This window comes from Ctenopharyngodon idella, chromosome 21 (genome assembly GCF_019924925.1).
Source record: "Ctenopharyngodon idella isolate HZGC_01 chromosome 21, HZGC01, whole genome shotgun sequence".
Lineage (NCBI taxonomy): Eukaryota > Metazoa > Chordata > Actinopteri > Cypriniformes > Xenocyprididae > Ctenopharyngodon > Ctenopharyngodon idella.
In genome coordinates this window covers 25,670,000-25,684,537 of record NC_067240.1, presented here as the reverse complement: position 1 = coordinate 25,684,537, position 14,538 = coordinate 25,670,000, and the positions used below count along the sequence as shown (strand labels likewise).

At 38.0% G+C, this 14,538-nt stretch overlaps 1 protein-coding gene and 1 long non-coding RNA gene across 2 annotated transcripts in view; one reads left to right on the top strand and one right to left on the bottom strand.

The window, feature by feature from the left end:
* The window catches only part of LOC127504128 (uncharacterized), a 366,868-nt gene that overhangs the window by 99,888 nt on the left and 252,442 nt on the right, over positions 1–14,538 (top strand). The window lies entirely within an intron of this gene.
* lars1b (leucyl-tRNA synthetase 1b) overlaps positions 5,967–14,538 on the bottom strand; it is a 32,217-nt gene continuing 23,645 nt past the window's right edge. Inside the window, exons 27-32 of the mRNA XM_051878506.1 lie at positions 12,304–12,414; positions 10,613–10,723; positions 8,699–8,803; positions 7,994–8,089; positions 7,141–7,273; positions 5,967–6,647 (exon numbers count right to left, since the gene is read on the bottom strand). Coding sequence (XP_051734466.1) covers positions 6,445–6,647; positions 7,141–7,273; positions 7,994–8,089; positions 8,699–8,803; positions 10,613–10,723; positions 12,304–12,414 — 759 coding nt within the window. The 3' untranslated portion in view covers positions 5,967–6,444. The remainder of the gene's footprint in view (positions 6,648–7,140; positions 7,274–7,993; positions 8,090–8,698; positions 8,804–10,612; positions 10,724–12,303; positions 12,415–14,538) is intronic.

Below are 14,538 nucleotides of genomic sequence, written 5' to 3'. Positions count from 1 at the left end.
TGCTTCAGAAGGAAACACGATGCACTAAGAGTCGGGGGGTGAAAACTTTTGAACAGGATGAAGAGGTCCAAATTTTTCTTATTTCGCTTGAATATCATTTTTTTTTTATTTAGTACTGCCTTTCGGAAGCAACAGAAAATACTTGCATGTATTTATTCAATCTACAATTGTTTTTTTGTTTTTTGTTTTTTTTTGTTCATGAGTCCCTTGTTTGTCCTGAGCAGTTAAACTGAGCTCTTCAGAAAAAAATCTCCAGGTCCCAAAAATTCTTCAGTTTTCCACCATCTTTTGAATATTTGAACCCTTTACAACAGTGACTGAATGATTTTGAAATCCGTCTTTTCACACTGAGGACAACTGAAGGACTCAAACACAACTATTAAAAAAGGTTCAAACATTCACTGATGCTTCAGAAGGAAACACGATGCACTAAGAGTCGGGGGGTGAAAACTTTTGAACAGGATGAAGAGGTCCAAATTTTTCTTATTTCGCTTGAATATCATTTTTTTTTTATTTAGTACTGCCTTTCGGAAGCAACAGAAAATACTTGCATGTTTCCCGGAAGACAAATTAAATACAATTTACCTTGATCTTCAAATTCCAAACGTTTTCACCCCCCGTCTATTAATGCATCATGTTTTTTTTCTGGAGCATCAGTGAACGTTTGAACCTTTTTTAAAAGTTGTGTTTGAGTCCTTCAGTTGTCCTCAGTGTGAAAAGACGGATTTCAAAATCATTCAGTCACTGCTGTAAAGGGTTCAAATATGCAAAACATTTTGGAAAACTGAAGAATCTGCAGGACCTGGAGATTTTTTCTGAAGAGCTCAGTTTAACTGCTCAGGACAAACAAGGGACTCATGAACAAAAAAAAACAAAAAACAAAAAAACAATTGTAGATTGAATAAATACAGCTATTTTTTTTTGTCTTGTGTATATCTCACTCAGGATAGTACTAAATAAAAAATAACATGCATTTTGTATTATCTCCCTTATTTTGTTAAAATTATTAAAATTTTTACAGATTCTGCAAGTGGTTCACATACTTTTTCTTGCAACTGTATGTGTTTAGACGTAGGTCAGATGTGCAGATATTGGATATGAATCTGATTTAAAGCCACATTTCTCAGAACAGATGTGAAAAAGCATCTTTCGGTTGCTAACTTAACCTCGGGTTTCCTGAAATAATGGGAACAAGCATTGTGTCAGTTGCTGACGCTTTGGGGAAACTCTGTTTCTCCAAATACTGAAGCCTGATTGGATCACATCTGTGCACCTGCACAGACAAATGGCATTTCAGCCCACCAAAACGGGCAGGGCCGACTGCCTATATAAGTTTGACTGCTTGACTGAGGAGCAGCAAGCATCAACTTGTGTGTGAGTGTAGTAGCACGGCCAGCTACGCAATGCTTATTCCTGTTATCTCAGGGAACCAAGATTACGTTAGTAACCGGAACAGTCCCTTTCCATATGGTTCACTCGCATTGCGTCAATCCAATAGAGCCATGCTGCCGGAACTGGCTAGAGCACTCAGTAAATACTCTGAGGGCCCAGACCGGGCAGAGTAGATGTAATGACTTATCATACTCAGAAGCAGGAACACCAGAGAGCGTTATGACCTGAGCTCTGATTGGTACGTAGCCTCGCCTTGGTTTAAGGACGACTTTACTCTCATTGGGTCCAAACTCAAGGCAAGGTTCACTGAAAGCTCTGCAGGTTGCAGATGCTAAGGCTAAGGCTGATGCTGGGGAGTTTTAAGTGAAAGGGGTCGGAGTTCGGCCATAAGAAGTGGCTCAAATAGAGGGTCTCGAAGTGCCCTAAGGACTGTGGACAGATCCCAGGACGAAACCGTATAAGAGGGTGAGGCGGATTCAGTCTTCTAGCTCCCCAAAGGAACCGGACTGAGCACCAGTTGGAAAAGAAAAACCACTTAAGGGCATGTTGGCGCCTAGCAGAGGGTGCCCTCACCTTAGAGACAGTGTTCATGACACTCTGGGAGAGACGTGAAGGCTCCCATCAAGGGCCACAGATAGAGGTTCCACAACTCGGGTTAGGGACGCCCAAGGGGCTGTTGCCAGCAGCTGCACCATCCCTGGGAAACAACATTGGTTCTGCATGAGCAGTGCCACTGGCAGGGCTGAGCATCTTTCCTCCCTGATTTGGCTGATGACCTGAGGGAGCAGTGCTACAGGAGAGAAGGCATACAGGCATGAGCGGGGCCACTCGTGGGCCATTGCATCCTGTTCCTTTGAGAAAAACATTGAGCAGTGGGAGTTCTCGTTTGAGGCAAAGGGGTCTACTTCTGCTCGCCGAAGATACTCCAAATCATCTGAACCAGGGGTGGAGTCTCCATTCCCTCCATTTCCAGGACAGCATGTTTGCTCCCTTGTTCAGAGAGACAGGCATATGCAGGCTGTGGGTCACCCTGAGATTGAGGCATCCCAAAAGCTATGCGCGGGGTGGGAAGTGGGCTTTTAGCCAGTATTGGAGTGGCCGCATATATAGTAGGCCTAGAGAAACTGCTGAGGAGGCTGCTGCCATGAGGCCCAGCAGCTTCTGGAACGTTTTGAGGAACTTTCTCATCAGAAGTGGCCAGTGATTTGGTGCCATCAAAATCTGCCTCAGATCCACCGAAAGAGACCAAGCCGCTCGCACCAGATGAGGGGCGTTGGTAATCATGGGTGAAGAGCACTGGGGTATCCTCTCGCTATGTGAAGAGTGAGGCACGTGGGATCTGGGCCAGCATGAGCTTATTGCAGACCGAATGTTCGGATCTGTGGCTTCACTATTTCTTCCATATCGGCTCTAGAGGGGAAGAAAACAGGGGAGTGTGAGGAGCGGAATCGCTTGCTTTAAAGAAAGCTATTTGCGAACGCAGAGAGGTGAGACTCATGCTCTCGCAGTGAGGTGTGGCCCAGGCATGCGTTGCTCGTCCGAGGGAGCCCTGCATGAGCCTTTTTGCAACAAATACTGTTCAATTTGTTCTTTTTAGAATGAAATTTACTCTTATTAGGTCGGCAGATGGCCGCAGGGGAGAAGCTTGAGTCAGCTGCAGTTGTTTAAGCATCGTTAATCCACTGCTGTGGCTTCTCACGATGAGCAGGAAGGCTTCTTTTCTTGTCTTTTTCTGAGTCAGTGAGGAGATGATCTTCACGCTTGAAGGAGAAAGATTCTGATGACTTATATAGGCAGTCGGCCCTGCCTGTTTTGGTGGGCTGAAATACCATTTGTCTGTGAAGGTGCACAGACATGATCCAATCAGGCTTCAGCATTCGTAGAAACTGAGTTTTCCCAAACTCTGACCTAAGCGTCAGAAACTGACGCAATGCGAGTAAACCGTATCAAAAAGGAATCAGATCTTGTGCCGATTTTTTGTGTTTACATGTGTGCAACGAATTCCGATCTGTCAGATGTGAGTAAAAAATAGGTTTTTTTGTGCCAGTGTAAATGCTCCAGTGTTAATTTCGTTGACGAATAATTTTCGGCATAATTTTTGTCAACGACATTTTTTCCTTGACAAAAATGAGAACTAAATAAAAAACAGTTTAGAATAAAAAAACTATGACAAAAATCTATTGAGATTTGCATCAACAAATATAAACAAGCCAAAAATGTTAGGGAGTAACGATTTGGTAAGAGACCCAGTCAGAACTGATGTCCTGCATGGTAGATATGCACATTTGAATTGTAACATGCTGATCTACCCAGTTGGACACAAGTTGGCATACACTTGCTGCATGTCTCATAAAACGTTCAAAAATGTAAACATCTGGGGAAAAAGAGAAGAGCAGACTTAAATGTGAAAAAGCGTGACGATGCAAAAGAGAGCTCAATTCAGTCCGGTTTTCTGTGCACACTCAGAAAGGTGCTTCTCAGACAGCGTGCAAGTACTGAATTGAGCTCTCTTTTACATATTTTTGCACTTGAATGGACAAATACACAAAGTTATCTCAAAATGTCAGTTTTGGGGAATATTCACGTAAACAGTCTGTTATGTCTTAAGAGAAAATATTGGATGCGTATCAGTGTATTTGATCTGTACATTTGGTCTTAAAGTGACAGTAATAAACCTGCTGATGTCCGTCATTAATGTTAATCAAATAACAAAAGAAAGAGAGAAAATCACTTAATGTTCTTGACTGAATAACATAAATAGCTTAATAAGGATTAATCTATATTTATTTTATACAAATAAATATGTCTGCTTGAAAGAGAAGAATGTTATATTGCATGTTATAAAGAATGCATATATCATTAATTGAAAAGACCTTGTTCTTGTTTCTTTGAGAAATGGTTTTATTTAATTTTAAGATAAAGACATGTTCACAGCAGTTAAATCTGTGTCTGTATTGGACGTTCAAACCCTAATATCATTCATATTAACAGGTTAATAGATGTTTTCTCCAGAAGTATATAATAAGTTTGGAAATTTTAGAGAAATGCTTAATTGATGCATTACAATTTAACTAAACCCATTAGATTTTGGTCGACTAAAATCTTATGAGATTTAGTCAACTAAAACAAACTATTCAGATGACTAAAACTAAATGGCATTTTAGTCAAAAGTCTGTTACTAAAACTAAATCAAAATTTGCTGTCAATATTAACACTGAAATACAGCCATATGTTAATGTTAAAAACAGTTGGAAAATGTGATGCACATTTTAAGTATTCTTTGTGGATAGAAATGTCAAAAGAACACATTTTACTTACTAGAACTTTGTTACATTATAAATGTCTTTACAGTCACTTTTGATTGAATTAATGTGTCCTTGCTGAATAAAAGTATTATTTAAAAAGAAACAAACAAACAAAAAAAAAACTTACCGACCCCAAACTTTTGAACGGTAGTGTATCATTACATCACTGCACTCCAAAACATAGAAAAAGGATTGCTGTAATTTTTCTTACAACAAAGTTCTCCTTTGAGGCAAAGAGGTCTACTTCTGCTCACCGAAGATAGTCCATATCATCTGAACCGGGGGTGGAGTCTCCATTTCCTCCATTTCCAGGACAGCATGTTCGCTCCCTTGTTCAGAGAGCCAGGCATATGCACCGCTTTCACTGAACAGAGGTTGTGCTGAGCCCATAGGAGGAGGCAACTCACCAGCCTGTTCAGCAGGCATGACCTGAGTCCCCCCTGGTGATTTATGAAGGCCACCACTGTCATTTTTTGTGTGTTCAGACCAGGACGTGGTGCTCCTTCAGCTACGGCTGGAAGGCTTTGAAGGCCAGGAAGACTGACATAATTCCTAGGCATTTTTTGCTGACTTGGAGGCGTCCGTACTTAAAAAAAAAAGTGATGCACATTTTTTTAAGTATTATTTGTGGATAGAAATGTCAAAAGAACACATTTTACTTACTAGAACTTTGTTACATTATAAATGTCTTTACAGTCACTTTTGATCAAATTAATGTGTCCTTGCTGAATAAAAGTATTATTTAAAAACAAACAAACAAAAAAAAAAAAAAACGTACCGACCCCAAACTTTTGAACGGTAGTGTATCATTACATCACAGCACTCCAAAACATAGAAAAATAATTGCTGTAATTTTTCTTCCATAACAAAGTTGTAATGATACACTGAGTAATGGTTCATATGTATTGAGCTTGATAGGGCCAATAGAAGTGTAAATGTCATCAAAAAGTCTTTGATGATGTCACTGCCACAAATCTTGTCAGAAAGATCAAAACATTATTTTTAAAGGAAGAAATGTCACAATAAAAAGGGTGGAATAGAAAGTGCAGGAACAAAGAAACATTTTAGATTTTATCAAAAAGTGCATTTTAGAAAAAAGTTAAAAAAAAAAAAAAAGTGACGGAAAAACTCCAATATAGGTCAAACCAAATATAGGTAGTATTTATTTTTCTCTATATAAACCATTAAAATGTAATGGTGATTAACAGGGACACGCCACTTGAAGACATGCTTGAGGTGGCATTTGTATTCAGAGACATTCAACAAATGTAAATTGTATTTGCATCTATTTATTCATATTTTTTAACTGAATACATATAATTTGATGGGGAGACAAGGAAGAGAAAACTGTGCTTTCTTTTACAGTGAAAAGAGTTTGTTCACAACTTATTGGCCTGAATATGTCTTTTCAGACGCCCTATATTGGACTATTGCGGCTGACATATGCAAACATAATTTAAAATACAGGATGGATGTAAAAACTAGATGAAAACAGACAGGAATACAAACATTATGAAAGTACAATAATACCTTCAAATGTCATATGCAGGGACTTCAAAGTATGACATGAATTTCCAATGCATTTTCAACTGCATTGATTTCCAATGGAAGTAGTCAGAATAAGTATGAATTGAGCGTACAGATCCTCTTGGTCTTTTACTACTTAAAAAGCTAGAAAACGAATATTGTTTATAGATGTATATCAGATAGTCAAACAAGAAAAAAAAAAAGACAGTTTCAGATGTCACTAGACCAGGTAGATTAAAGTGTCCCCAATGTCCATTTTCAGGCCGTTATCGCTCATATGAACTTTGTTTTCTTGCAGGTTGATGTGGAAGACTGAGCTGTTTGAGATGGGCAGTTTACCCTCCTCTTCCTTCCCCAAAACTGGGATTCTCCGGGGTCCGAGCAGAGGGTCCTCAAAACGCATCAGCTTCACTTTGGATAAATCTGCAATTTTTACATCAGCGTTATTAAAAACCAATGGCAATATTAACAGCAATGTAGCATACGGTCACCGTGATTTTGCCAAGTAAGACATGCTCCTGGGTTAACATATTTAGTTGATGCTGGAACAACATTCCTGTATAAAAAATGTAGTCCTATCCATACCCTTAAACCTAACCCTACCCATAAGTTATCCCTAAATGACTGGTAAATAACACTGATGTAGAAGCACCTAACCCTGGTTGTAAGCCAAAACTTACTTAGACACGAACTGTAAACTTGTCCCTCGAATCTGACTGGTTGATTGAAATGTTGTTCCAGGATCAACAAAGATGTTGATCCAGGGACATGTCGTACTTGGTGAAATCACGTTCACCGTAGCATAATGTGGCCTTGCAGTATTTGGATACTTAAAATGTTGCTTGTGGCTTATTGACTTGAATATCTTAATAGTTTCATTAAAACCCTTGCTAAAATAAATGAAAGTAAGCTTTACCCTTGATGGCTCTGTTGACACGGGATAATCTCCGGATAATGCTGTCTTTGCTGTCTCCCTGTCGGATGTCTATCTTGGTGGAGAACAGACCGTTGGCTGGCTGAGGGTTCACCAGTGAGACTAACACTCCAGGCTATGGGAGAAACAGAGGTCACAGTTGATGATGATGTATTTATGGATGCTACATTATACAGATTATGTTTATATGGCACTTTCTGCCTCATATACAAGATTCCACAAACCTCATACCACATCTATTTTCAGTTCACTTTTAAAAACATGATATACTTGATAATAATAATAAGAAGAAATGTAAACAAAATCAGCATATTAGAATGATTTCTGAAGAATCATGTGACACTGATGACTTGTGTAATGATGCTGAAAATTCAGCTGTCATCACATGAATAAATTACATTTTTAATCAAATTATCAAAAGTTTAATCAAAGTGCTGTCAAATGATTAATCACGATTATTCGCATCCAAAATAAAGGTTTATATATATATTTACACACGGAAATATGGTGAAAATATTGGTGGTGGTGATATTAAATATTGGTGGTGAAATATTATTTATTTCAATTATTCAAATAATTCTAAAAATGTGTCAGCACTGCATTTCAGAAAACAACTCAAAGCCAACCAAAAGCCTGGCTGTACACTACACCATAGTGAGCTGAATCTAAGAAGCATTACCAATGCACAGCATGCTTCTAAAATTAGCCTGTCTCTAGCTGCATGTAGCACAGGCCAGAACAACCATTAAAAGAGAGAGAGAGAGAGAGAGAAACAATAGATGGGAGGCTTTTGTGCAGCAGCTATGACAGGGCCTCAGTGGGCTCTCATCATCACCTCAGATCTGAAGATACAGAACGGTTTCCCAGGGCAACAGTCCTCCTTTACTTTGTCATCCGCTTCAGAGGCGAATACAACGTCTATCTGATCCAACTGATGGAGGAGATGGAGAGGGAAAGAGGGGTTAGAGAGAAAGAACGACATTGTTACTTGTTTCTGTCAGTGATAACCAATGAGATCAGACCTAAAGTCAACTAATAATAGTGCTTACTGCATTCAACACTGGTTTGGTTTGTTTTCACAAAAGGAAAGTGGTGAAAATTTGAAAAAAAAAAAAAAAAAACCTCTGCAATGCATTTTTAGAGAAAAAAACAATATTCAAAAAGGAAATTAGGTAAGGTGGGGCTTGTTTTTATTCACCAGGAACTTTCTGGACTGTAATTATTGGATAATATTATTGCCCCGCCCACATGGCCTTGATTACATCAGCAGAAATGAAAAGTTGTTTGAGAGGCAGAAAATATTTTGATTTTTTTTTTTTTTTTTTTTTGGAGTATTGTGCACTGATGAGACATACAATAAGACCTAATTAATAAAGACATTAATAATAATTAAGAAAGACATTAATTAAGCCACACATTAAGTTAATATGGATTTTATGTTGTCTTTAATTGCTTAAAAGTGAGGGTCTTTCTTGATTTCTAACCTTTGGTTTTGTAGAAACAGGACATTTAGTTTGCTTAAGCAATCGTGCGCTATTACCTCAAGTGAATTAGTCAAATAAACGATGTTCTCCAGTAGGACGGCACGCTCGTCAAACTCCAGCTCTAGATCAAGAACCCTGGGCCCATTTTTCTCTAGGCTGTCCTGGAAACACAGAAAAACAGAAACCGGAACAATTTTAATGCATATCATGACACATTTGGTTCTATAATATTATGGATAATTTATTATTAACTAGGAACTTTATATTAACTAGCATGTATTTAACAGCAAAAAAAAAAAAAAAATATATATATATATATAGCCCTCGATTGTGCAATCCCAGAGATATGGAGATTGAAAATGTGTACAATTTACCAGTGGTCAAAAACCAAATGTGGGTCACTTCGCATTCAGCTGATACTTTTTCTCTTAAAGAGGAATATCTGATGATCAAATAATGTTGAAACCCGGAATGTATCTCGTGTTTTTCTATCGACTCAATTGCGTAGAACATACCTGTCTGAGTGCCATAAATATTCCTTTTCCAAAGTTTGCATGCCTGTAACTCTAAAAATATTCAAGATATCTTAATATCCTTCTAGATTCTCATTCTTTAGAAACTTTCCTTTTGAAATCTTAATTTTCAAGGCCCTATATAGTTCAGTCCCATAGATATGGGGATCTCAATGCAGCTCCATGTTCAAATTGTTGAATTTTACCCATTTTCAGTGATCGAAAGCCAAATGTGGTTCACTTCGCACACATCTGATACTTATTGCACTTAAAGAGGAACGACTGAAGAATAAGTAATGTTTAAACTAGAAATGCATCTTGTTTCCCTCTATCAAAAAAATTGCAAAAAACATAACTCTTAATACCAAAAATCTACTCATAATGGTTAAGTTGAGGCACATTAACTTGCTCTCAAAAGTGTATTTATAAGAATCTATAAGATATATAATATGTTTAAGGAATATTTGGAAGAAGGGAATTTGTTCATTTTAACAGCTTCTGAGGCTACCAAGAGTTCAAATACTTAGTATCGTAACTACGTTACGCGATGACATCCCTATATCTATGAGACTGAACCATGTAGGGACTTAATTTAGATTTCAAAAGAAAATTTTTTATAAGAACAAGTGACATTAAGATATACTTAATGAATCAAACTTCAAACTACTAACAAATCGAACTTCTTGAATTAAAGACATGTAAACTTTGGAAAATGTTTGTTTTTGGCACTCTTTTGAGAGGTGTGTTGTATTCAGTTGTTTTAATAGTGGGAAACAAGATACATTTCTAGTTTCAGTGTTATTTGTTCTTCAGATATTTTTCTTTAAACACGATAACTATCAGCTGTTTAAAAAGTTGGTTCTTAACCATTGAAAATGGGTAAAATTCAACAATTTGGATATCACATTGGGGTCCCAATATCTATGGGACTGAACTTTATAGGGCCTTTAAAATGAAGATACCAAAAGAAAAGTTGGTTAAGAACCAGAATCTAAAAGGATATTAAGATATCTTTAATACTTCTTGAGTAACAGGCATGCATACTTGAAACAAAAAACACAAGAAGTGCTTTTTGCCATTTTTGAACTGTCACTGTTGGCATATAATAAAACAATGATTGCTAAAGTTAACAGATTTTACTAATAGACCTACCAATCTCTGTGTAAAAATAAAATAATGATGCTGCCATTTTTCTAAAGTCTTTTTCACTCCCCTCTAATTTGGCTTGTCATTTTGACATCCTTCTACAAAATAGTGGATTACTCAGTAAATATACATCTGTGACATTTAATATTTTAGCTTTCATCACTATTTATGTTTGTCTTTCTATGGAAAAAAATATTAACAAAATCGAAAATTTGAGCCAGGAACCTGTGGTTGAGTTGACAGAATGACCCAATAATAATCTAAGACCCTGTTTTTTCATGATTGTATTCAAGTACCAAACTTCTCTTCTACCTTTATCATGGCTACAAAGGGCATCACTCTCTTCATGTATTTCTTCAGCTCCGGCATGGCACCCAGCTCCATGGCGATGACCTTATTGTCAGGCAGAACTCCACTGTTGCTCTGGAAATGACAATGGGACAGAATAGCCATTTGATTCACTGCTCAAGTCAAGATTTAACCCTCTAAATTCAACAGTGGCATTTAAAATAGTACAAGAGAAATGCTCAAATCACTGCATATCCCAATACAGCATAATAATTACATATGCAACACCTAATATTCCATTGATCCATATTTTTCAACTCTTGAAGACATTATTTGTTCAAGAAATCTTGAAATGAGTGTTTAACAATTTTAAATATTAGGGCTGTGTTGACAATATCACTTGATCAATTTGATGAATCCCAACTTTGTCATATAACATTACATTTACCTGAGAAGAGACAATGTCCATTAAATTGTCCAAAAAAAACAAAAAAAAAAACAACAACTATAGAGAGGAGCATTTTGATAAATATACGCATTGTATTAAATATTAAATTCTTATTAAACCGCTTAGTGATGTCTCATCTATTGTTTGATTAAATAAATCGGTCATGAAAACAAGTTATGACGGTCACTGTTTAAATGTTTATATTTCAACAACGAATTGGAGTAAAAACCAAATTATATTACTGATATAAAAATTTATTGATATAAACACATTGACTAATTAGTAGGGCTGCCCCATAACAGTCGACGAGAAGAAGCTTAATCGACAAAAATTATTAGTCGCTTAGTTGCAGGGAAAAAAAAAAAAAAAAACTCCACAGGAAGTCTGTGATGGACAGATCATTAACAGCTGGTCTAAGTAGTAAATACAGTACATCGGGCAGGACATTCAAAAGCTCATTCATCGACCTCAAATATGGCTTATCATATAAAACATGTAAGTAGTAGCAACTTTACATGGTCGCTCACTTTAAAGTTAACCTAGAAACACGTGGGCTATTTAAGTGTTTGAAGCTTTACGAATCTTTTGTTTCGAATCAGTGGTTCGGAGCGTGTATCAAACTGCCAAAGTCAAGTGATTTCAGTAAACGAGGCTTCATTACGTCATAAGTGTTTTTCGAAATTTCAATGGTTCACCACTGGGGGGCGTGACTTTGGCAGTTTGATACACGCTCCGAACCACTGATTCGAAACAAAAGATTTGTAAAGCTTCGAAGCTTCATGAAACAGTGTTTTGAAATCGCCCATCACTAGATATTGTTGAATAAAAGACATTATTTTTGTTTTTTTGGCGCACAAAAATTATTCTCGTCCCTTTATAATATTAATGTTGAACCACTGTAGTCACATGGACTGTTTTAAATACGTCTTTAGTAGCTTTCTGGGCATCTGAAAGTGTAAATTATCTTGCTGGCAATGTATGCCTCACTGAGCCATTGGATTTTATAAAAAATATCTTAATTTGTTTTTCGAAGATGAACGAAGGTCTTACGGGTGTGGAACGACATGAGGGTGAGTAATTAATGACAGAATTTTCATTTCTCGGTGAACTAACCCTTTAAACTAATCAAGAGCTAGTTAATCAGAATCAAATCAATTACAAATTTGAAATCTGTGTCAATACCCAGCCCTATTAAATATGTGAAGATTGTCTCAATTTGCACACTTTGATATATTAGTGTACTGAGGTGTGATTAGGGTGTTTATACCTTGTAATGTTTGCCCAGCAGAGAGAGGGCGCTGTGCTGCCAGGGTGGATAGGTCTTCGCTACATAGATGGTGCAGTGCGTAGGCTTAGCTGGTGGTTTGCTGTCCCCCTTCTGTGGTTGACAAAGGAAATCAAAGATAAGATGGTTTAAAGCCCACAAATTCAGTAAGATTCAGTATTATTAACGTTAAGACTTCTACAAACATTTTTATGTAAATGGATTGTGATGGAATAGAGTAAATCGAGGGAAGTTTCCCCCAGTATAGTTTCCTTCAAAGTCTTAAACACATCAGCACAACAACTCCTTATCCAAAGCGACATCCATTACCACATGGTCCCAACAACAGGACTGAGAAAAGCCTCTTTCCTCAGAGGCTTGACTCATAGCGCTTACGTAAGGACCGGCATAGGTAGAAACAGACTGTAGGGAAACCGTCCCATGTTAAAAGCGAGGGATAATGCACTACTCTTCTGTCAGGGGAGGCCTGGGACAGCGCTGAACTCACTTTACATGACAGCTGTCGACTTGACTCATTCTTGAGGTCAATCCTGTTTCAGTGGGGTCTGGAGGTGAAGGATCTCTGTCTAACGGCTAAAGGTTATAAGGATTTTATGAATCATGCTACTAATTTCAAGTACAAACCCAACGGGTAGCTACTGTAAAGAACCTAACTGAAAATCTTCATAAATAAAAGAAATTGCTGAAAAGTTAATGTCGGGGTAACAGGGTTGAGGTTTTGAATATCACATATAACCACTAGTTGCTATGCAACTACACACTTAGTCCATGAAAATAGCCACTCACCCTTCATGAGTGCAAAGTTTGGTGAGTTGTCACCATAAAGATAAAAAGTTACAGCTGTTCAAATTGTGTATAATTATCATAATTACTATAAATATAGCTGCAAGTCGCAATTACAGAACCAAGCACAGCAATGGGAGACATGTTGCGATTTAAGCACTATTAAAAGAGTCATAACATGATTTTAGGATGAACAGATCAATGAAAATAGGCAAGTTTAGTCCATTTTAACCACTAGGGGGTGCAATTCCTAAAGTTCAAAAGGACCCTAAACACTAAAAAAAAAAAAGCCGACGGTTGGTCAATGTTAGGCCGCCGTTGAGTGTCTGTTGGCCCAGTTTTTGCGGTGTGTTCCAGACCGTTGCCAGTAGTCTGCTTTTTATCGTTGGTGAGAGAAAGATCATTGATTGGCTGTTCGGCTTAGAGAACCAATTAACGGGAAGAAAAATAAAATTGACGAAAGTCAAGATGGCACACAGACGGAGAGGGTGAGCCATCAGTGTGATTCATATTCAAAATGATAGAAAAACACTGCTTTGTTTTCAGTTTGTATATCCGCAGTCCTAGATATGGTTTGCCCTTTTGGATGCTGAATACACACTACTGCCACCTGCTGGTATAGAGAGTTGTACGCAGAACGTACATGGTAGTTGGCCGTTGGCTGTAGTCTTCGAGGTGTGTGCAAGCACGTTTTTGGCCTAGACACTAGGGGTGTGATGATACACTTAGCTCACGAGATGAGGCGATGCACGATATTGGGTTCAAAAGACGAGACGTTATTTTAAAAGTATTTTTAAGAAATCTTTAATGACGAAATATAGGACTGGAAAAATAGTCTTATTTGACTGAAAGTCACAAAATGCAAAACAATGCAGGTGCATTTTGAAACGTTTTAACTAATCTAGGGCTGTCACTAACTATACTATATCGGTCCCTCAGAGCCAAAGCAGTGGCGTCTGAGAATTTTTCTATAAATAAATAAATAATCACTTCCAATCACTTCCATGGCCACAGGTGTATAAAACTGTTAGTGGTATCATAACAATGTGGAAGCAGTTGGGAACAACAGCAACTCAGCCACAAAGTGGTAGGCCATGTAAAATCACAGAGCGGGGTCAGCGCATGCTGAGGCACACAGTGTGCAGAAGTTGTCAACTTTCTGCAGAGTCAATAGCTACAGACCTCCAAACTTGTGTGGCCTTCAGATTAGCTCAAGAACAGTGCGTAGAGAGCTTCATGGAATGGGTTTCCATGGCCGAGCAGCTGCATCCAAGCCTTACATCACCAAGTGCAATGCAAAGCGTCGGATGCAGTGGTGTAAAGCACGCCACCACTGGGCTCTAGAGCAGTGGAGACGTGTTCTCTGGAGTGACGAATCACGCTTCTCTGTCTGGCAATCCGATGGACAAGTCTGGGTTTGGCGGTTGCCAGGAG